The 25274-nt window shown below is 40.9% G+C and overlaps 1 protein-coding gene across 1 annotated transcript; it reads left to right on the top strand.

Annotated features, from left to right (window-relative positions):
- The first annotated feature begins 1505 nt into the window (after positions 1 to 1505).
- LOC124253327 (carboxypeptidase B-like) lies at positions 1506 to 24303 on the top strand. The gene is made up of 12 exons (XM_046687076.1): positions 1506 to 1638; positions 7837 to 7926; positions 14523 to 14598; positions 15260 to 15396; positions 16659 to 16755; positions 17293 to 17406; positions 18000 to 18104; positions 19017 to 19121; positions 19531 to 19624; positions 20317 to 20522; positions 22645 to 22717; positions 24053 to 24303. The coding sequence occupies exons 2-12, from the start codon at positions 7838 to 7840 to the stop codon at positions 24265 to 24267; spliced, it is 1311 nt and encodes a 436-aa protein (XP_046543032.1). The 5' UTR covers positions 1506 to 1638; position 7837; the 3' UTR covers positions 24268 to 24303.
- The last annotated feature ends 971 nt before the right edge of the window (positions 24304 to 25274 follow it).

Here is a 25274-nt window from a genome sequence, read left to right as displayed (position 1 = left end):
GAGTGTGGCAATCAAACAAGTCATACTGATTGAACCTCGTTAAATCCGGACACTTTATTATCCGGACGATTGAGTCAAACCTGACATCCACGAACACGGTGATAATGCTGACTAATCAAGAATGATATTCTTCCGAATCTGAGATTCCAACCAAACCTACGACCAGCTGATCCAGACACGCTAAAGGGATGCAACTCTGCACATGGAGCTGTTGAACTTAATCTACTTAAACTACTACCTACCTACGTTTAAAGACTGATAACGGGTCAGGAACAGCACGATAAACTACAAGGAAAGAGACTGCCATTATGAGATCCGCCAAGAGGTTTTGACTGTACCAGTTGGATATCTTAATTATCACCCTCACGTCGACCCACATCGAGGGGAGAGTTCACGACCCCGCGGATAACATGAGTCAGTGTCTGATTACAACACAAGTACATACGGACGTGCCCACATTACATGTAAGTACAATATACATACATTCAAAGTGTACGAAATGCAAGGAAATACCGCCAGTTAATTCGTACAATGAGTACCGAATAGTCAAGACAGAACGCTGAATCAGCATATTTTGCTTCCATACAAATATGTCAGTGTTAATCAGCACATACTTCATTACCCGATAAACATTGACTGGATGTATCTGATAAACGTTTACTCGAGTCTGGTTGCAATTATTTTAGCATTAATATTGACATGATTATTTTGCTATAATGCGAAGGTCCTGTTTATGGGCATTTTAAAGCTGATTATCATCACAACTTGGATTATTACAAACCAACTATTTTTCTATATACATGCACGGTGTTTCAAACCTTATGCTTACCCTCCATCGGGTCCCAAGCACTGTTGCAGTGAATGTATTTTAGTGTATATGTCTATTGAAATTCTTCAAAGGCATTTAGAAGTTGGTGTAGTAATACAAGACAAATCTTATGGATAACCACTACTTTATTATTCTTACGACGTTTCTGAGCTACCCCACCCCACCCCTCGAAAGTTTATTAAATGACCATTGAAACTCGCGTGAAACCCACCCCCTTCCTTTCTCCTTTCTAAAGAAACTATATCCGCACCTGTTCCCCGTAAGATTTGTCTTGTAAAATGTCTATTGATCTATATGTCTTATCTGCTAGCATTCTATGGTATATTTCTCTGTGCACGATATTGACACGTGGTCTTAAGGAGATATTTCATGCTTACAATTCACCTCTGAAACTGACAACGGTACACGGCGTATGTTCCTCCATTGAAACATCAAATAAAGTTGTGTTATATAACCTTGTTCGGTAAATATTACCTACCGCTGTCATTGACTTAAGCCTAGACCAGGGACATTTAAGAAATTTGGTAAACATTCATAAACAATTACAAGTAGACATGTGCTACAATAACAAAGATAAGCGTTACATTGCCATTGTACTGGGTCCTCATTTAATGACGTCTTACGGCTGCCGCCACACCTGGTTCTGTCTATACGCTGCAACGATGGCGCCCTATAACGAGGAGTGGGCCTTGTGAGCGCGTCAAGCTGTGCGACCGACCAGATAAACGACTTAAGTCGCTAACAAAACCCTCCCTTTCTGGCTTATCCGTCCTGTTTGATAAAGTCGGCAGCAGACAGGGTCATATAAGGTAGGTGAAACGCTTGAAAGATATATGTATCTTATTTTAAATAAACCAGAACGATTTTGTGATTGTACTTTGCAGTTATAATCTTCAAGGGTCAGATGTTGAAAGTTAAATATATATATTAAATGTCGGGCAAGAAAAAATGTTTGATAGTTAAGATCGAAACGTGCAGGAAATGGTTATTCGATGATGAATTTGACATTGGTCTCATAGCGGAGTTGTGGACCTATGTACTGTTTCGGTGACTGATTAGCAACGTTTTCATGACGTCGGTAAACGTTTTTAGAAATCACATTTTCAGGTTTATCCTTTCTTTTTTCCTTCAGTTTTTCTATCTATCATCCACGTCGCAAAATATTTCTCATCGTGCTCACTGTCATGTATCAGAATATTAAAAGTACGCATTACTAGCCATTTGGAATTCTTCAAACTCGGAACAGTGTATGTGTAACACGAACAAAATAATATACTCATGGAAACAAATAAGGGAACACATGAAAGTACAAGTGTTCCTTTATTCTTTTCCAGGTTTCTTCTCATGGTGTGTATTGCACTGGGTGAAATTCTGGAAATAAATAAAGGAACACCTGTACTTTCATGTATTATTATATTAATGGGAAGGACTAATGCAAACAGACCCATCAGGTGAAAAGCTGCATAACCCAGGCTGATGGATCGTGGCGATACATACATTCCAGTGTTAACAGAGTGTCTATCTTATTTTAATGTTTTGAAGGTAGTATTTAAGCCATGATTTTACGAAATCTTGTTAATTACGGTTGTTTAACGGACATATCCAGGTTAGAATTGCTCTTCCAACTGCAAGAGTCTACTAACGGGATTGAAAGGTCGGATACGAGTCGGAGACTCAGTTGATGCAAATGAAACTGGACCATGGTATATATCGTATTAGAATGAGAATAAAACTAAATACAGAAGAAATGGCATCAGTTTGAAAACTTGTGCGTGCGTGCGTGTGTGCGTGCGTAGACAAACAGACATAGCAGTGAAAAAGACAGGGTGGAGATGCTTATCAGAGAGTGATATTGAATAACGTTGATGAGAATTGATATACATGTAACCTATCTAATGCCATGTCACATATGTTCACAATGACACAATAGGACACAACGTGTTTAACGATCAGTGTGATGATAAGTCGTACTTATGAAACACAATATGGAGTTGAAGAAGCATGGCCCCGTCACGTACTGGCGGCTTTGTACAATACAATAACAGACATCCCCCGTTCAGGAAACGCATGCGAGAATCACATTTTGAAACGTTAGCACGAACTTCCGGCTCCGTCAAGTCCCACAAAGACACACAATTCCAGTGAATGTCTCTATATTGTCCGATGAGGGAACAGTGAGCTGACACATCACCTCCGTGACACAAGTGAGTGATGAGTTAAGTAACGATATTTTGATACGCTCATATTTGTATGTCGATTTAACCAACCACCCTCGGTACAGCTTTTGTGAAATTGATGCCTTATAATAAATCCTGTCCAATGTTCGTTACTTCTTACCGTCAGTATATAAGAAAGTCATATCCTCCTATGGTAGATTTTTCCATGTGACTGTCCATGAACTGTGGCAGGTGCCAATATGCCGACATCCCTGTGTTATGTTCAGGAGATAGCAGGCTGTTGGCCGGGAAAAACATAGATCTTCGTTATCTTATCTCGACCCATAGTCACTCTAGTCGACCTCCGTGGTGTTATCGGCACGTGTTGGACTTGCTGAGGTCCTTGTCGTTTCCTCATTACACAGATTATTTTGGATTTTTTCGGCAAATGTTTATTCACTTCAGAAGGCATTTGTCAAAAACACAGCTTCCACTTTTTAATGTGAAAATGGACAAAGTACATCTGTTTGTTGTTTAACCCCGCACTCAGCAATATTCCATCTAAATGGCGGCGCTTTGGTAATAATCGAGTCTGGACCAGACAATCCAGTGACTGACATCATGAGTGATCAATATCACGAGTATCGATCTGCACAATTGGGAACCGATTACATGTGTCAACCGAGTCAGCGAGCCTGACTACCCGATCCCGTTAGTCGCGTGTCACGACAAGCATGGGTTACTCAAGACCAATTCTACCCGGATCTTCGTGGTGTTTGTCTTTAACCATACTGTTACTTTTGGTTGCCACTCCAAATCTACTTCGATTATGTCCTTAAAATTGGTAGAAAAAGGCAGGTGAAGGGCGTTTCATTTATATTTGCAGTAGGCCTATATATGGATTTATCTTTTGGTGGCCAAATGGATCATTCATGAAGACATAGTCAGTATTTATAAACAACAGTTTGGTGAACTTTGACAAGGAAACCGAAATACCCAGAAGAACATGCATATGAGAAGTCGAACCTATCCAAACCATGTCCAATCAACATGCATATTTACACAATTCTCAGGTCGTGTCACAAAATACACACACATAATGCCATGTCATCTTTTATCTTTAAAGGGTTCATTCTTAGCGCATAAGGGGCGGTGGGGTAGCCTAGTTGGTTAAAGCGTCTGCTCGTCACGCTAAAGACCCGGGTTCGATTCCCCACGTGTTAAAGCGTCTGGTCGTCACGCTAAAGACCTAAAAGCGGGTACTCACTCATTCCATAAAATCTGACGACGTGGGTACAATATATTTGAAGCCCATTTCTGGTGTCCCCGCCGCGGATATTGCTGGAATACTGCTATTTTTTTCTTTTGACCTTACCAAGTTTAATAAAGCGGCGTACGGGTACCATTGTTCCACAACTTATAGTCTGTTTGCAGTGAAAACGTGCCAATGAATTTCAATTTAAACAAAATGTAAATCGAATAAAGTGAAAATAAGATTTATACTCACTCACTCTTAGTGCATAAAATCGGACCTGTATTGAAATTTTGATAGTTACTAATAGTACATTTGGTACATTTCCTGAAAGAGATGTAAATATGTTTACTTGGTACAGAGATAAATACTATATTTTCATATTTGTTTCAAACAGAAGGAAACGGATCAGACTTAATGAGGATATCATAAAATGACCATTTTTTCTTTTGACCTTACCAAGTTTAATAAAACTGCATTGATATCACGGTTACGGGTATCATTGTTCCACAACCAGTCGCCTCAGTCCATACATTATAGTCTGTTTGCAGTGAAAACGTGCCAATGAATTTCAATTTAAACAAAAATGTAAATCGAATAAAGTGAAATTAAGATTGCGAATCCTCATAATTGTACCTTGCCAACTGAACATTTAAATCTCAGAATTTTATTCAACTTAGGATAAAAGTTGTTTAATGACAGAGTAAACTTTTGCCCTGAACTATTATAACGTTAAAGCACTCGGACGCAAGCGTCCTCGTACTTTAACTATAATAGTTCAGGGCGAAAGTGTGTTTTATTACACTATACATGGTGGTAGAGCGAACTGTATTTCTTTTCTAAGATGCCAAATTTAATACTTTCTAAGGATAATTACGATTAATTTAAGGCAGAAAACAAACGACGGTGTCGGTGACCTAAATTAAGAATCCTCGCACAGGGCTAACTGGCGCGCTGTTCTATTGATGTGTCTGCCCCCCTACGTTAAGACGAACGTCACCAGAAAAACCAAATGATAACAGTTTGATGGCGGTTTACGTTCGGATTAAATATCTTCTCTGAATTATTTTAATTGCATCTGTCATTAACGTAAACCATATGGGGCAATATGAACGTCGCATTTCTACTACCTTCGTAAGTTTAGATCAGTACATCCAGATGAAGCTGAGTAGTCAAGCGACATTCCGATTGCATTGTGGGAATGTAAACATTGCGAACGTTACGGTGTCGCTGAAAACTTGTGAGTCGAATTGACACATTTTAACCGTCGTAAAAGATAAACGTAATGTTTCCACCAGTGATGTTAGCTGCGTGAATTAACTGCAAACCAAGAAACGGGATGCAACGGAGTAGTTTACTGTAGGAGGCCGTACGAGGCGATGACAACTGACATGCATCGTGACGTCGCTTACATTGTGACGTAATGCAAAATGGTTCGATTACTAGGGGCACACTAGAATGGCGCAGTGACGGGATAACGTCATTCAATTGTTACGTCATCAAAAAACTATACCTTTATTGTCTGATAATGTATTTTTTTTCGATTGTTTTAACCGCTAGGCATCTTAGAAATGATAATACTAAATGTTGAATGTTGAAAGTGCATCACCACTTGCACTTCCTTATGACCATAGTTATTTATACAGTAATCTCTCTTGAAAGATGTTTGGTGTATGACGTGAATTTTGCATGTGTACGATTTTCATTTTCAAACAGAAGAACGGCAAGAAACAAATTCTGTGATGCAAGACGATTGTCAAAATAAATGGTCTTCAGTGACTTTTCGACCTTCTTAAAAACCGTCAAAATCAAGACTGACATCCTGTGCACGTGAATGACACCCTACTGCGTTGTGCACGTGCATCCCATGCGTTGTGTTTAGGGGTGGTGATAAAGAGAAATGGTGGTGCGTTCATAAGATGTGTCTTTGAAAAGTTTGTTAACGCTTATACTTCCTATCAAAATTGAAAGTTCAGGTTCCCCTACTTATTAGAAGTATATTTCTCTCAATATTTGTAATATATTTCTTTCTTGTATTGACAACCCACAAGTATTACAATAAACTCACTTATAACATACGACCCGTGAAGTAGTTAGAATTGGTCTTCCGTAACCCATGCTTGCCGTCAAAGGCGACTAACGGGACCGGATGGTCAGGCTCGCTGACTTGGTTGACACATGTCATCGTATCCCACTTGCATAGACCGATGTTCATGCTGTTGATGACTGGATGTCAGGTCCAGACTCAATTATTTACAGACAGCCGCCATATAACTGGGAAAATGCTGAGTGCGGCGTAAAACTAAACTCGCTCACTCGCTCACTCACTCATTCACTCATAACATACGACACACATCAATGCGTGGATATACCAGTGAGGTTATCATTGGGTGGTCAGGCTCTTTGACTTGGTTGACAGATGTTGACACTGAATTATCGGGTCCAGATTATTTACTGACCGACGTCATATAGTTGGAATATTGCTGAGTGCGGTGTTAAACAACAAATCAAACGAAATAGACTTGCTGAGGCCTTTGTCACTCACAATTGGTTAGACTTGCTGAGGAATGACCATGTACCTATCGCAAAAAACGTACATACACTAATTTTGTCTTGCTGAAGCACTTGTTGTAATGTCATTATTTACGATCGCTTGTCAAACACCTCACAGTTACAAAGTATTTGTCTTGCTGAAGCACCTACTGTACACCTCATTATTTACAATCGCTTGTCAAACACCTCACAGTTACAAAGTATTTGTCTTGCTGAAGCACCTGTTGTACACCTCATTATTTACAATTGCTTGTCAAACACCTCACAGTTACAAAGTATTTGTCTTGATGAAGCACTTTCTGTACACCTCATTATTTACAATCGCTTGTCAAACACCTCACAGTTACAAAGTATTTGTCTTGCTGAAGCACCTGTTGTACACCTCATTATTTACAATTGCTTGTCAAACACCTCACAGTTACAAAGTATTTGTCTTGATGAAGCACCTGTTGTACACCTCATTATTTACAATCGCTTGTCAAACACCTCACAGTTACAAAGTATTTGTCTTGATGAAGCACCTGTTGTACACCTCATTATTTACAATCGCTTGTCAAACACCTCACAGTTACAAAGTATTTGTCTTGATGAAGCACCTGTTGTACACCTCATTATTTACAATCGCTTGTCAAACACCTCACAGTTACAAAGTATTTGTCTTGATGAAGCACCTGTTGTACACCTCATTATTTACAATTGCTTGTCAAACACCTCACAGTTACAAAGTATTTGTCTTGATGAAGCACTTTCTGTACACCTCATTATTTACAATCGCTTGTCAAACACCTCACAATTACAAAGTATTTGTCTTGATGAAGCACCTACTGTACACCTCATTATTTACAATCGCTTGTCAAACACCTCACAATTACAAAGTCGTTACAAACCCATGAAATCCCAATCCGCTTTCACTTAAAACAATCACATAGAAATATAGATTTTTAGTATACACCTTCAGCGCGCACATGCTACATACCATATTAATAACATTTCTCTCTGTCTACCATACGCTGCGGGCTGTAACATATGCCTTTTTGTTTGTACAGAATGATTGGAGTGTTGTCCGTGCTGGTGGCGACTCTTGTCGCCGTCGATGTAGTTGGAGCAGACGACACACAGAGGATACGTTACGATGGGTAGGACGTTCTAGCCCTTAATTTAAGACATTGTTTAATTTTGATATTACACCTTTCCTTTTTAATCACCTTCGCCACTGTTTTTAATCTCAATAATGTTGTTTGTTTGTTTATCCACTGTGTATATTGTTATATTTATTTCCTTTCATAGTTCGAATCTTTCAGGCGAAGAGTGTCACGATTGAAATACTCGTATAATCTTTTTCGTTTGCCTGTCGTCAGAGCTATGTGCTGATATTAATCCATACTCACCTGTAAATAATCGTTATTATGCAGTTGAGAGGAATATTTGTTTTACCCTCGTTTATGTGCCTAACATATGTTGGTCAGAGGGTTTCACTTCTAGTAACTATATGTAAGACTGGGAGAGGAAACCTCGGCAACAGATCTGCATAAACAGACCAGCTATACACTGATATACAAAGTCTAAACAATTTTGTAAAGATGATGTTGACAAAATCGTTTTTCCTTATATACATTCGTAAGGTGGTGATAATTGCCATGTTTTGTTATATAATTGATTTGTATGTGAGAAATAAAATATTTTACGTCTACTACTATATAAGTTGAGTGTAGCATTCCTTGAATTCGCCTTTGAGTCTAAGTTAGTACTAAGTAAGTTAGCGGCATTAGGCTCTGTTCCTGCAATAATATGGATTGATAACTGATTATAGCGTTTGGTGCTTGTTCCTTTCGCGTTACGCGACGCGTGAGTAGACATTAAGTTTTAATGTACACAGCAGATTAACCAGAAGAAATGGTTGCACAGGCAGTGAAAGATGTATTGTAATTACTTGAAAATGGTGGATATGGTTTGTGTTACTTATACGGTACGGGGCAGAGGGGTAGCCTAGTTGTCAAAGCGTTCGCTCGTGACGCCGAAGACCCGGGTTCGATTCCCCACATGGGTACAATGTGTGAAGCCCATTTCTGGTGTAGCCCGCCGTGATATTGCTGGAATATTGCTAAAAACGGTGTAAAACTAAACTCACTCACCTGTACGGTACATGCCAATTATCAGAGTAAATGCCACTTAAAGAAGTAAGATGCCAATAATCACCTTGTTCAGATGCAATGACCGTGGACTTTCAGTTATACTCTTGTACGTTATCTCTACTGAAAACAAGAAGATCTCAGCTTAATATTGCTCGCATGTCAACAAGCCATGACTTTAAACTTACTGACACCATTAAACAAATGTTACGAATACTTGTAACAAGGAGAGTATGGAGACTAATACATTCAAATAGACACTTATTAGAAGAAGAAATTTATTAAATGACTTTCTTCGCACATTAAATTTTTATTGATATTTAGTCATATAAATGCAAAATATTGTTTTGTATTTCCTCATGTACATGCCCCATAATGCCACAAGAAATAAACTTTACTTTCAGTTTAAAACAAAATCACAATCTATAGTGAGAGAGGTTCTGGTTAGTTCTATTAAAATCCAGTAGCAATCAACGTTAACAGTATGCAATTTAATCTATTAAATCCGCTTGTTTCGCTTGTTTGTTATTTAACGCCGCACTCAGCAATATTCCAGCTATGTGGCGGCGGTCTATAAATAATCGAGTCTGGATCAGACAATCAAGTGATCAACGTCATGAACGATGTACCCAATTGGGATACGATGACATATGTCAACCAAGTCAGCGAGCCTTACCACCCGATCCCGTTACTCGCCTCTTACGGCAAGCATAGGTTGCTGATAGAGACCAATTCTAACACGGATCTTCACGGGGTCTTTTACATCTGGGCCAACATTATGCAAATCAGTCTTATAAAACGTGTTACATGTTGATTCATAAATTGAAACTAAATAGTTAAAGGTCACATGCAACGTAAAACACAACAGATTCTGATACCTTTCGGTATGGACTTACCGAAACAAATCGTCAAAAATGCAAATTCAACTGATAAAGTTGAAAAATAACGCGTTGAAAAAAACCGCGCGAAATCGGAGTTCAAACGTTTCACTAATTTTCCCCCGACTTTTCGGGGGAAAACTGGTGTCAACAGCTGGGCTGCGCTCATAGCACGTGCGCAGTGAAATAGGTTCACGCAGCTTGGAAGCACACAATGAGCCGTGAGGGCATCTGCAAATGAACCAGCCGTTACACTTGAGTGCACACCCACCCGCTCTGACTGGGTTCGGTATCCCGGCTGCTTCGTTTCTTGGGAAGTAAACCCAAGTACACAATATTGCACTTTTGATTTGCGATTGTACGCTTATAATTTTGTTTATATGTTTTTTCATAACCAGCAATGTATATAATATGTCATGAATAAATGATAATTGTGTTTTAATTATGTTTGATTTTTTGGTTGCATGTGACCTTTAACCGGATGCCAGTCCGTTATGGAACTAAGCACGAAACCAACAAATAACAAAGAAATGTTCTGTAATTAACAATTGTATTGCAAAATTAACTAAATTCACATATCAATACAAATTCAGTCCAAAGATGTTGTACAGAGGTTTGATTGGTCCCAAATCCGCCATTTTGTCTTATGACGTCATCAACACCTGTGTGACCTCATTAGGCATAGACTTGTTTAGATGCATGACCGCACTTCACAATGACCTTGGAGAAGACAGTCCCACCATGTTGGTGACCCAGTTGAATACCCGGCTGACACCGCGACCGTGGGAAAGCGCAATGGGCCAATGACCCCGTAACCCGTGGGAAACACAGGGGCGTGTCACGCTAAGAAATAGCGTTAGAAAGACATATAGGTATATAGACCCTACCCTAGTACTATATAAAAGGATCCTTTTATATAGTACTAGGGTAGGGTCTATGTACCTATAGTTTGACCAGAAATTATTGAGAATTTTAGGAATATGTTTAATTGGATTTCTAGTATAAACAACCCTGACCAGCTTTCAAGTGCTTGGTTTCATTCAAGAGAGACAACTCCGTTAATCATTAGTTTGTGAAGAGTTATCCCCCTTTGTTTACTTGCTAACAGACGACATTTTCAGTGATCCTCAGTATGGATGATTTAGAGAAGAGGAAGTTGATATTAGAGTATTTTAACAAGCACATCAGATCAGCTAAAGTGATTTCAAGTAGAACAGGCATCCCTTTGTCCACTGTTTATCGTGTTTTGAAAAATATTGCAAATGGATATGGCATTGAGCACCAGGGAGGCGCAGGTAGGCCCAGAAAATTGGTATTCTTGTTTCTAAAAACAAACGAAGGAGTTTAGAAAACTTGGGGCTGGATATGATTGATAGGGGAACTGTGGCTGTCTGTAAGGAGACAATTAGAACTGAGCTGCATGCAATGGGTTGGCAGAAAAGTCGAAGAATTCCATCACCGATCATGAAACCTGAACAAAAGGAGCGAAGGTTGAACTGGTGCTCACAGCATAGAAATTTTAACTAGGACAATGCGATTTTATCAGATGAAAGTTCTGTGTGGCTGTTTCCTAATACACTGAAATTCTGGACCAAACAAACTGAAAAACCTTTGTATCAGCGCCCAAAGTACAGTCCGAAATTTAACGTGTGGGGTGGCATATCTGTGTTAGGGGCAACGCCCCTCTGTGTATTTGAAGGGAATATGAACAGTGAGCGGTACAGAGATATTCTCGAGGGACATTTACTTCCATCTGCTCACGTGTTCTATGGAAAGTTTTGGATTTTCCAACAGGACAACGACCCAAAACATCGTTCAAAGCATTCACAGGCCTGGTTTCGGACCCAAAATATGACATCAATAGATTGGCCAAGCTATAGCCCTGACCTAAATCCAATAGAAAATGTTTGGGGATTTATGAAGGAAAGTGTCAATAAGAAAAATCTGACAAATATTGCTGAAATGAAAGAAGAGGTGGTCCGATGTTGGGACAGCATGGACCATGACTTTCTAACTTCTTTGATCAGTAGTATGCCCCGCCGCATTGAAGCCTGCATTGCTGCCCGTGGTGACTTGACAAAACACTAACTGTTCACCTGTCTTTGAATCTGGAGTTATGTTCTGCTAATATTCCCATTTAATACGTGAGTAATGAGTGAAAAAAATATAAAAAATTATAATCTTTAAATTCTCAATAATTTGTGGTTGTACTGTATATGTCTTTCGCTGTTTCTAAGCGTGACACCCCCCTGTGGTGGGAAACGGATCCGGTGTGACTCATGCTGACTGGGGTTGGCCCATCGCGTTTACCCACGGTCGCGGTGACAGCCAGGTGTTCAATTAGGTCACCAACATGGCGGATTTGGGACTATGTTCTCAAAGGTCATTGTGAAATGCGGTCATGCTTCTAGAATAGTCTATGCCTAATGAGGTCACACAGGTGTTGATGACGTCATAAAATAATAATGGCGGATTTGGCTCATTCCCACCCATTTCCAACACAAAGATATCGCTATGGCAATACAATTTCAGAGGTAATATAATTATACAAGAGGAGTCGCCATAGTAATAAAGATAGAAATATTCTCCTCTCAGCTACAGTAATCCCCTTAGGGCTAGGGCTAGGGCTAGGGCTAGGTAGAGAGTATCCAGAGTGTAAAGTGATCACGCAAAACAAAAAATGCTAGTTTTTCCGAGACTTGAGATGTAATTAATGTGAGATAAGAGGCCATAGCTAGCTCCCCCTTATATACAAAAGAAAAAGCGTAGAAAATTCCACAATATTCTCAGGGTCACTGGAGATGTTTACAAGGTTTATTTGTCTAAACATAGCTAATCACTGCCCATCACTGACTGACTGACTGAGTTTGGTTTTACGCCGCTTTTAGCAATATTCCAGCAACATCACGGCGGGGCTGCCCATCAGTGACTCCACAGGTACAATGTGTAATGTGTGAAACCTTTGTCAAGCTAATGGCGATATCAGTTGGCACATTATGGAATTTGATGTACGAATGTCATTTGTTAACGCTTTAAATTGAACAGTACTGTTATATGCTCAGTAATTGAGAACATGCTTTCATTGTCGTTTCATTGTGAACAAAGTATAATATATTTTACTATGTTATAGTATATTTTAGATAGAACATGGTGAGGGCATAAATTACGCTTTAATGGCGCAATTTATGATGGAATTTCAATTACACAAATAATTCCTGATACAGGATTATGAATCCAATGTCATATGATACAGAATGATACAAAACGATGTGGTGGATTCCGTGTAAGGGATATGGTATTTTCAGTAATTGAATGAATAGGGATTGGTGAACAAGCTTTTACAGCTTATGTGAAAACCGACCCATACAAAAAAACATATCATAGAAACACCATCAGTGAAATTTGGACAAATGTAAAAGCAATCAGCATATTGATGGCCATGGAGCAATATATATACCCAGAGACGTATCTTTCAAATTTACGGTGGTTTAAATCTCTACAGCCGAGTAGGAATTGTAGGTAAGACTAAATTTCACAGAAGCAACTTCCTTGATTTAAATTGAAACATATACAAGGTTTTGGTTTCAGTCTGATCGTTCTTTTATAGCTGGATAGCCGATGGGCTAGTATATTTGTTGGGAAGTTTCATACTGTCAGATGTTTCATGATGGTTTGTTCTGCAATGTATTGTTTGGATACAGAATTATTTATAAGGTTATACTAATCGGTATCGGCCACTGCAGATGGAATACGATCTCTAAGATAATCAGGCGTTAAGTTGTAGGTCATTTTATAAAGGAAAGTTGTTGTTTTTTATCATATTGTTTTCTACTTAGGGCCTGAAAGTTTGTTTCTTCAGATACTTTATAATGGCTTGTTCCTCGTTGTCCTCAATGGATCTAAGTAATTTGCCTTGGAACCTGAATTGTTCGTTTGTGTAAGTTTCCCAGATGTGACCATAATAATTAAATGCCGGTAAAATATATCATCAGTACCATGCTGCAAGTAACAAATCGAGCTCAAACCGCACGTATATGGAGTGCGATACTGATGACCCCTTTGCACGGTATTAATGAAAGACTGACTGAGTTTAGTTTTACGCCGCTTTTAGCAATATTCCAGCAATATCACGGCGGGGGACACCAGAAATGGGCTTAACACATTGTGCCCATGTGGGGAATCGAACCCGGGTCTTCGGCGTGACGAGCCAACGCTTTAACCACTAGGCTACCCCACCGCCCCTATTAATTAAAGATAACATGAACATCACAGGGCAAAGTAGATGGTTTGATGACACTCCGGGGATTGACTTCGTGAGGTTCCATCAAATAAATTAGAATATGATAGCGTGCAACAGCCGGTTCACTGACGTACGGGGAGCAGGGGGTTTCATCACTGGGAGTACGTACAGTGTCTGTAACTGAACCAAATGTGATGGGTTACACGAATATCGACTTCAGCCGCAGAGTGAGTGAGTGAATGAGTGAGTGAGTGAATTTGCTTTTATGCCGCTTTAAGCAATATTATGGCGGGGTAAACCACAAATGGGCTTCACACATTGTATCAATGTAGGGAATCGAACCCGGGTTTTCAGCGTGACGAGCGAACGCTTTAACCAGTAGGCTACCCCAACGCCCCTTGCAGTCACATAAATACAGCCACGCCCTCCTCACCACACATCCCTCTCCACGTACTCTGCCAGTGTTGTGTTCTACTCTGACACAGGTACACCGTCCACCAGGCTGTTTCGTCATCCCATGATCAGCTGCAGCAGTTTATGTCCGAGACCAGCCATCTACCTGTAAGTAACGGAGTGAGTGAGTGACTTGAGTTTTACGCCTCCCTTTTAGCAATATTCCAGCAATTTCACGGCGGGGGACACAACATGTGCCTGTCACCATGTGGTGAATCGAACCCGGGTCTTCGGCTTGACGAGCGATCGCTTTAACCACATGGCTACCCCACTGCCCTCTTAAGTTACCGAAACTGCTACAAGAATTAGTATTGATATGAATCTACACAGTGTATTTCAGCCAGTAACGTATCCAAACATGATTGGCTAGTTTGCCTTCATGCCCTGAGCGGGGTCATATGTGCCTTGAAACATCGCACAGTCATCACAGTTACGATAAACTACGGTTATTACGAACAAGCTTGTAACGAAACATTCTAATGTCCCGGACACTTGCTGTACATCTTATTCGAAATACGTATAACGAACTGCAGTTGTAATGAACTACAATTAGTGGTCCTTTTGAGTTCGTTATAACCGTAGTTTAATTTTATTTTTTATTTTTTTATTATTATTATTTTTTTCTTCTTCTTTCTTTTATTTTTTTTATATTTTTTTTATTTATTTGTTTTTATTTTATTTTTATTTTTTTTGGGGGGGGGCGGTATTAATGCATTTTATATTTTATTTTATTTTAACCGCAGTTAACTATATGTTATCTGTCGAGCAGCTGAACTTTTGGCACATTCCACACGCCGTCAACGACACCATAGACATCATGGTCGGCCCCGATGTGTTGCACGATCTCAATGCGGTGTTTGACAAACTCAAGATGGAGTCAAAGCAGGTGGTCGATAATGTGGAAAGGTAAATATGTTACAACTTCCCGTGGTCAACTACATTCTACAGTTTATGTAATCAACATCCTGAAGTGCGGGCAAAATCAGGAGAGACTTGTGCCCCATTTGAAGGTACGTCGTTCCGAGTGAGAGGTTAGTTAGGTGTAACAAGCTTGATACGAGTATTCCTGTGACAGTTGACAATCTACGTAACGTACCTTGCACAATATATATGGGTAATATTACTCCGAATGCTTAAAGATGGTAACATTAAGTGAATAATTACGATTGGTACGTACCGGTACGTTAATTACCTATGGCAAGTGACGTCACATGTAACACGTTTCAGAGAAATCAGTAAATGAATTACCTGTGACAGGTGAACGTACCTATGACACGTTTGATAGATACCGGTACGTGAGTTACCTGTGACAGGTAACAGGATGTATGTAAGAGAACTGAACGTACGTACAATAGATATGACATACATTCGGCACACACTACGTATGACGTATAAGTGTCATGGCGTGCAATAAATTCAAGACCGAAAACGTTACATCGTACGTATGCTACGTATGCTGCGTATGCTATGCACGCCAGGTGTGCCAGGGCTGCGAGTTGTTCCAGGTGATGATACGTATTGCACAGATCACAGCTGTCAGAACGTTTTACATGTGTTAGCTGTGGTAGTTCTCTATTGATTACCCACAAACTGAAATGCCAAGCTTTTCCGGTTTGTTTTACTGTTTCATTTTCACGTCAGATAGCAGTAACAGGTTGCACTGGATGTTTTCACTTTGTTCCTTAGTTTCCAATCAATAATTCATCTAAATGTTGCTTATCATTTCCTCTGGTTGAGGATGACGATGGTGTTCATTGACGCAATTAACAGCAGACATCCTCAACAAATAAGTTTCTTTTTGAGTGAGTGAGTGAGATGTGTTTTACGCCGCTTTTAGCAGTATTCCAGCAACATCACGGCGGGGAACACCAGAAAAGGGCTTCACACATTATACCCATGTGGGGAATCGAACCCGGATCTTTGGCGTGGCGAGCGAACGCTTTAACCACTAGTCTACCCCACCGCCCCAATTTCATTTTGAATGGAAATATATAGTGCAATTTATTTAAAATAGTCTGCTATACTTAGTATTTTGATAATTTTAGATAATAATCTAATGTGATTACACGATGCCATTTTAGAAAGTGGTTTATCAGTGACAAATGGGTTTGTCAACAGTTGATAAATTGCTGATATGCTATAATTGAAGAGCTCTCCATTTACTGCAGCGTGTTTGAGAAGGAACGTCGCTCCATGCACCACATCAGGCGCCGCGCCACCCCCTCCATCCAATCCTACACCCTCAACTACCACTCCTACGCAGAGGTTAGACTCATGTTTTCTATCGCCAGAATCAGAAATTATACATTGTTAAACAGACATGTTTTACCATCGGCATTTATGGAGGATAGGAAAATTGTGTGTGGACATGACATAACGAATTATTATGAAAAGCTTCCATCACGTTACAATTTTCAAAAATAATGTGTTAGTTGAAATTCGTGCTGTGGCAACCAAATGGAAACAGATATAAATGGAAACAGATATATTTTTGCTGTGGCAACCAAATGGAAACAGATATAAATGGAAACAGATATATTTTTGCTGTGGCAACCAAATGGAAACATATATTTTTGCTATGGCAACCAAATGGAAACAGATATATTTTTGCTGTGGCAACCATATGGAAACATATATTTTATCTGTAAGTACTCGATGCCAAGAACAGGCGTGGATCGTTGCTGCTATTATTTCTATAATCTTGAGTCGACAAGCTGCCGGTCCTTGTGACACGTAACGCTATAGTTCGAAGTAAAACATACGATAGATGCTAACGTTATAGTGCCTGACTCTGACTCTCAGGTTATTGACTACCTCCAAGCCGTGTCCAACAGCACAAACAAGTCTCCCAACGTCCACGCCGACTACTTCTCCATCGGGAAGACCACACAGGGCAATGACCAGGCCATGATCAAGGTACATGCTGAAGGACAGGAGGTGTGAGATTGTTGGGAGTGGACTTGAGTGTGTCAGTGAGAGTGTTTTCGTTAATGTCCGCAGATAGGCCGTTGTTCATCATCAGGCAAGGTTAGGGACATTTAGTTGTGAGGTAGTTAGTGTCTTCAGTTGTGTTTTTCAAAACATCAGGGCAAGAGGATGTTTCAGTTATTTTTGTCTGCAATGACATAAAGGCATATGTGAGGAGAATAATTGTTGTGAAATTTTCTTTTCCTCGATTTGGCGCTTGTCACAACTACATAATTGTTAGTTCCTGAAGACGGGATGTTTTTCACAACAACGTGAAGCCATGGTCAGGAGTGTTTAGTTTTTATCAGTCTTTAGCACATATGGAAAAGAGTTTCCGAGCATTATCAGGACACAGTGACCCAAGCAGAGTCAGGCCTCCTATTTTTCAGAACTATTCCTAGATGTGACGTAGTTGTACAACGAATATTGGACAATTATCGCCTACAGCAAATGAGTAATTCATCACGAAGAGTGTCATTAAATGAACACCAGTGTAGAGTTTTCGTCAGAACAAACCTATTATGATGCCACTTACTTCATAGATCTATCGCTACGACGGCAGAACCAAGCCCGCCATTTTGATTGATGGCGGAATACATGCCAGGGAGTGGATCGCCCCTGCCGTCGTCATCAACTTCATCTATCAGGTGAGTAGAGGCGGGGACGGAAATAGTGAGTGAGTGAGTGAGTGAGTGAGTTGGGCCTAACGCCGCTTTGAGCAGTGTCAGCCTGATGCTGGAGAAACGCCCGACGTGATGTGAGTCTCAGACGTTTATCTGTTTGGTAAGCAGCTCCAATACGGGTATGGTGCTTACAAATCTAGAAACGTAATAACGGCGAAACAGGATCAGAACACCTAAATGCCTAAAGGGTGTAACTCTACGAATTGATGATCCTTAGACGACTTGGCCAAAAAAACGTGTTACATGATCTGTAATAAAACATTTACGTGTTAAAGGAAAGCATATGTCATTCAGTTTGACCATTCAAGAGGAAGGGGGGCCTATGGTAATGTTACATTTACATTGCAACTGCAGCGTACATCTCCATGCGATGGCTGAGTCGGCTAGATGGCTGTCTTTGTACGCTGGAGATCAGGACTCAGTACTAGAATCTGTAAAGTTTAATCCCAAAAATAACATTAATTACATTTAATTACTTTATAAATCCCCTCTTACCCCTGAAAAACCGGTTCAGAATTGATTTTCAGCAACCCAATCTTGTAATAAGCAACTAACAGGGCCGGATGGCAAGGCTCGCTGACACGGCTGATGCATGTCATCGTATCCCTATTTCGCAGATCGATGCTCATGATGTCAGTCACTGGATTGTCTGGTCCAGACTCGATTATATGACCGCCCCATATAGCTGGAATATAGCTCAGTGTGGCGTTAAACAACAAACATATACGTGTTCCTTTGTGTGTTGCTCATGATGTCAGTCACTGGATTGTCTGGTTCAGACTCGGTTATATGACCGCCCCATATACCGGGTAGCTGGAATATAGCTCAGTGTGGCGTTAAACAACAAACATATACGTGTTCCTTTGGGTGTTTCAGTTGGCTTTCGGCAGGGATCGTGAAATCCAGGCCATGTTGGACGACTTTGACTGGTACCTCATGCCCTTGGTGAACCCGGATGGATACGAATACAGTCGGCTTAGGGTAAGCTGGGGTGGGCGGGGAAGCTGGGTAGTTCCAATATACATTGAGGATCGCGGCATACAGGGTTAACATGGGGTCAACTCGTGTAGAAACGTGCGTGCGAGTGATTGTGACTGCATATTGTAGTCCGGAAATATGTACGGTTTGTGTAGTGTTAGAGATACCACGTTGAGTGTTGATATAGGGGTAGATACTGTAGGGTATACATGGTGGGTATTGACAAGGGTAGACACGATGGGACATAGGATCGGGGTGGAAAGGGTGGGACATGGAGAGACAAGGCAGATAGGGTGGAACGTAGGTAAGGGTAGGTTCATTGGAACATAGGCAGGGTAGACGAGAACAGGACGGAACCTAAACGTATGAAGCCAGCTGTTTTGTTGTGATACATCAATGGTGTTTGCTATAGGACAGGTCGTGGAGGAAGACGATGAACGTCAACCCTGGCAGCTCCTGTAAGGGCACCGACGCCAACAGGAACTTCGACTTCCACTGGAACCCATGTGAGGACTCCTTCTGAATCTGGCCATAGGTCTCGTATTTTGTAGAGCAACATGGTTTAAGTAAGATCAGTTTATGGAAGATTATGAAAAATTATGATTGCAAAATCAGGCCATTAAACAAGAGAAAACCTAACAAATGTTAGCATTAAAAAGTGCATGAGAAAGTGATGTACAATAAATTCTTACATCTTGTTCGAATCCCTGTTCGCTGTCAGTATATTTCTGATATTTTCAGCACCATGCCAAACTTTGTATGATTACCAAAATGGTTAGATCAGCATCGCTATAGACTTTCCCCACACATTAACGTTACACGTATAACCGAATGTCTTTAAAACGACTTAAGCTCGACTCTCGCATACATTCATCAAATGATTTCACCTTTGTCCCTATCCCCATCAGATTTCCGGTGGGGCGGTGGGGGAGTCTGATGGTTAAATGCCGCGAAGGCTCACATTCGATTTTCTGACTTGGGTACAATGTGTGAAGCCCATTTCTGGTGTTCCCTTCCGTGATATTGCTGGAATAGTTTATGAGGCGGTGTAAAACATTACTCACTCACTCAAGTTTTATATCACTAAATCCATATCGATGTTATATGTATCATGATTGATCCCACCAGTCGTGTCAATCCATTCTTTAGGAATATTGCTAAAAGTGGCGTAAAACCCGACTCACTCACTCACTCACAGATTCTGGCGGCAGCACTAACCCCTGTGAAGAAGTGTTCTCGGGCAGCTCCGCCTTCTCCATCCCGGAGTCCAGGAACCTGGGTGGCTTCATGAGACATCACGGGCCCTCGATCAAGGCCTACCTCACCTTCCACTCTTACGGACAGTACTTCCTCTACCCATACGGCTACAGCAGCTACTCCGTGGCATCCGACCACGATGAACTGGTACGTCAGATATCTGGCAATCATAATCACCTTGTTGGAGTCGCGTGCGTGCGTGTGCGCGTGTGTTTTTGGGGGGAGGAGGTGTGGACGATACGGGTGGAGGCTTTTGACAGGGGAGGGGTATGGACAAGGGGATATGGGAGGGGTGAGAAGGGTAGGACGGGAAATAGTCTACGAAGGAGCGTTGTGTTCTGTCCCTCAGGGGTTATGATCATCTTTTCGAATCCCAGATTTACTCTGGTTATATTCCTCAGTTTATCAGGGGCGGTGGGGTAGCCTAGTGGTTAAAGCGTCCGCTCGTCACGCCGAAGGCCCGGGTTCGAATCCCCACATGGGCACAATGTGTGAAGCCCATTTCTGGTGTCCCCCGCCGTGATATTGCTGGAATATTGCTAAAAGCGGCGTAAAGCCAAACTCACTCACTCACTCACTCCTCAGTTTATCTGCGCTTTACCCGTGCTACATGTTTTACAAAACGGTAGACGTCCTAGACCATGGCCAGCATCACTTTCAGCGAGCTTTCCTCCGACATGGAGCCATCACGCCGTAATATTTCAAATACAATGGAAGCATTCACTAACTATCATTCGTGACCGTTCGCCCATTTCCGTAACCTGCCAAAACGGTTCTCCCGGAATAACACGAATAGTCACGAATGTCTTATACGTTGCCTTCACGAACCTTTAGACACACCTGTGTAATCAGATATTTTGTCTGAATGGACGACTCAAACAAACCTCTGAAACATGAAACTGGGATAACTTGGTGTGAGGGATTCAGGTGAGGTGAATCTCACACCTTTTTGAATAGACATTTACGACGGCCGTAGGGCTAAGTTGATCAACGCACACACGCACGTCTATATTGCATAGTCTTGCTTAGGCGTTTGTCACCCACAGTATTGCATATATTTGCTGAGCCCGGTGAAAATCCGGGTTAGAATTGGTCTTCAGTAACCCATGCTTTTAAGAAGCGACTAACGGGTCGGGTGGTCAGGCTTGCTGATTGGTTGATGCATGTCATCGTGTCCTAATTGCCAATATCGATGCTCATAATGTCAATCACTTGGCGTGTGGTCCAGACGCGAATATTTACAGACCGCTGTCATTTAGCTAGAATATTGCTGAATACGACGTTAAACAACAAAGCGACAATAATGAACAAACAGGAGGATGCTCTGGTTAACTATGATGTCTTCATTTCACATTCGTCCACATCTAAGCATGGTCTTCATATTATGCGATTTTTTTCCTCAATGGCTTTATGTTATATTTGTTGTGTCATAACAGGCGACATAATTGTCGTGAGAAAGACTATATGTACTAGATTGAGTTCTTAGTCCCAATGTACCCGTGAAGGTGCGGGTTAGAATGTACATTCAGTGAGTGAGTGAGTGCGTTAATATTTATCGTCACATCGGCAATGTTTCAGCCATATTGTGACGAGAACATTTTATAATTATATTAAAGATGAATAAAGTTAGAAATTAAAAAACCTGTTGACGAAGAACAGTAAAACTACTAGTGTATCACAGATGTCCATTAAGACTAGCAAATAAATCTAACATATTGGAACTATAAATGATGTACATTCAGTAACCCATGCTTGTCGTAAGAGGCGACTAACGGGATCGGGTGGTCAGGTTCGCTGGCTTGGTTGACACATGTCATCGCAGATTGCGCAGATCGATGCTCATGTTATTGATCACTGGATTGTCTGGTCCAGACTCGATTATTTACAAACCGCCGCCATATAGCTGGAATATTGCTGAGTGCGGCGTAAAACTCAACTCACTCACTCCCTCAGTCAGTCCCAATGACTAGGGTAACTGACAGTAAATGGTACACCCACGGCGTGGGACGTTGCATATAATCACCGGTTTCCCTCGACCAGATTTGATTAATATATATAGACGGCCGTATATAGCTTAACTATCGCTGACACAGACGTTAAACCATATTCATTTGTTATGACTGTCTTCATTCCACTGTCACCACCAGAAGTGTCAAGTATTTTAAAAGACATACTCCACACTCTCAAAATATCAGCTAATTTCTATCGTAAAATTTAGTAACAGTAATTTGAGACATCGTATCTTGTATAAATGTTCTGACTGTTCTAGGCGTCTTTGGCTCGAACTGCAGTGAACGCCATGTCGAGCGACTACGTCATCGGATCATCAGGGAAGGATCTGTGTAAGTATCACCAGCTACACATAGTCAGTGAGTGAGTGAGTGAGTAAAACTATGGTTTTACGCCGCTTTTAGCAATATTCCAGCAATATCACAGCGGGGAACACCAGAAATAGGTTTCACACGTTGTACCCATGTGGGGAATCGAACCGGAATCCTCGGCGTGACTAGCGAACGCTTTAACCACTAGGCTACCCCACCGCCTAAGCTACACACAGAGACAGGGTAACGTCTTCTACTGTTTCTATGGTCGTGGTTGTAACAGACATGTCATGCTAATAACTAGTGTTGGGAATTGGTTAAAATCTCATATTTGATGATTGTTTCATTATAGCCGATCAATCATCGAAAAAAATTGGTTAGCATCATTTTTCAGATTTTTCTATTCAGGTTGTTGTTGCAGATAAGTATAACATGATGCAACTTGCTACTTTAATGTGATTATTGATATACAATGTATCATGAACAAAAACTTCCTGGAGTCTTCAAGAAATAGTCAGTCATTACTTTTCAGTTAGTCAAGTGAGTTTTCTAACAATAAAACACATTTTCAGGCCCTGACAACTTCAAAGATATGTTCCGTCGTCAAGTGTTTCAAACATTAAACCAGTAGTTCCAAAATCGTTTGTGTTCGATTTTGAGAAAATGTCATCGATTGCTTGGTCGTTTGGTCACTGCGACCAATCTTCGATTATTTCAAGTAATCGGAACACCACTACTGATAACTAGGGCTGTGTATTGGCAAATAAATTGTATGGCAATATATTGCGATTCAGGTACCCGTATTGCGATACGTATTGCGACATAATGGGAACTTAAGTGTTCGACAGTGAGTGACACTAATTGTGCATGTCAATCCTATGTTCTACATTATAAGTCCCTAAACATATATGTCATGGTTCTGATAACAGCAATCTCAAAGGTAGGTTGCAGTCATGGATTCTATTTTATTCTTTATACAATTTATAGTATTACAGTATGCCGTTTTGTCATTGAATAACGAAGGAAACTTCTGTTGTATATTAATGTCTGTGTAGATTTTTATTTATATCATGAGGATTATCACAAATATATGTTCTTGACCCAATATACCAGTTCTCAGTAACAAATATTGCAATAACAATGTATTGTTTGAAAAAAGTATTGCGATATTGCGATAATACCGAATCAGTCCTACAAATAACTTTTTGTTTTCCCGTAATTATAACAGCTACCTTTTAGAAGTAACTGGGGCTTAATATCAGTAGTCCAAAAATTGAAAAAAAGATCTCAACGAGCAATATATGCTCAAAGCGCACATGAAAGCTGTACTGACTAAATCATCTGTGTTCAATTCAGATCCCGCCGCGGGAGGGTCTGATGACTATGCCAAGGGAGCTTGTAGAATCAAATACTCCTACACAGTGGAGCTCCCCCCGAGGGACGCGTTCGGAGGGTACACGGGTTTCATCCTTAACCCCTCTCAGATACCTGTCGTGGCTGCAGATACTCTCAAGGGACTTAAAGCTTTTGCCATTGAGCTGGCTCGGAGACAACAACGACAACGTCTGTAGAACTGTCAGGGGATTAAATATGGGTGTATATATATAGCGTTCTGGTGGAGTCATTTTACAGCGCAGGCTGTGTTTATCCTTTATAGTAGATAACAAGCATTACAAACCAAGGCCAAACACTGTCACTGATATTACAACATTGCTATTTGTATTGTTCGCTTGATCAAGGGCGGTGGGGTGAAGTGAGGTGACATGGGGTTTAACGTCCTTATTTCGCTCATATGACGACGTGCATGCGTGTGTATGTGTGGCTGCTTGTACTATCCCAGCCTTAAGCTGGTTTTATAGTGCAAGCTCACTGAGATACCATTCCGCAGTTAAGCGTGAATACCCAACTCAGACTCCGAGCCGACCAGTCCCTGTTGAACCCATTAATGCCGAGCGCCAGGCAGGGACCAACAAGTACCATATCTTAACGTCTTTTGGTATGACGCGGTCGGGGATCGAACCCGCCACCTTCCGCTCTCCGGCCGGACGCTCTAACCACTACATCACGGAGGCGGTAGGGCAGCCTAGTGGTTAAAGTGTTCGCTCGTCACGCCAGAGACCCAGGTTCGATTCCCCACATGGGTACAACGTGTGTAGCCAATCTTTGCTGTCCCCCGCTGTGATATTGCTGTTCTGGCAATGAATTCTACATCATAAATCATCGTTATAGATACTACTGGTTCAAATATATTCCACAAATGGTTCATAATATATTCCACACTTATCCATGACTTTCTCCAGCATCAGCTGATACTGTATCAGTGTGTATCTGACAATTGCACACGACACCAACTCATATCTGACAGTAACAGTTTATTTCATTCACACAAAAGATGCATGTTGATCTTTAATGGCTACATGTTACACATATACTTTTAAACCTTTCCAGAAATGTAACAAGGATGAAATATGCACATCCACAGAAGTAGAGAAATATGACTGGTATGTTGAAACCTGTACCTTGAGATACATAAACCTGAGAACAACTCTTACACCCAAAACAGCCAACACCAGTTTCA

Source organism: Haliotis rubra, unplaced genomic scaffold (genome assembly GCF_003918875.1).
Source record: "Haliotis rubra isolate DU_JTF1 unplaced genomic scaffold, ASM391887v1 Scf539, whole genome shotgun sequence".
NCBI lineage: Eukaryota > Metazoa > Mollusca > Gastropoda > Lepetellida > Haliotidae > Haliotis > Haliotis rubra.
Note: the sequence above shows the minus strand (reverse complement) of the source record. Positions and strands in the feature narration are given on the sequence as shown.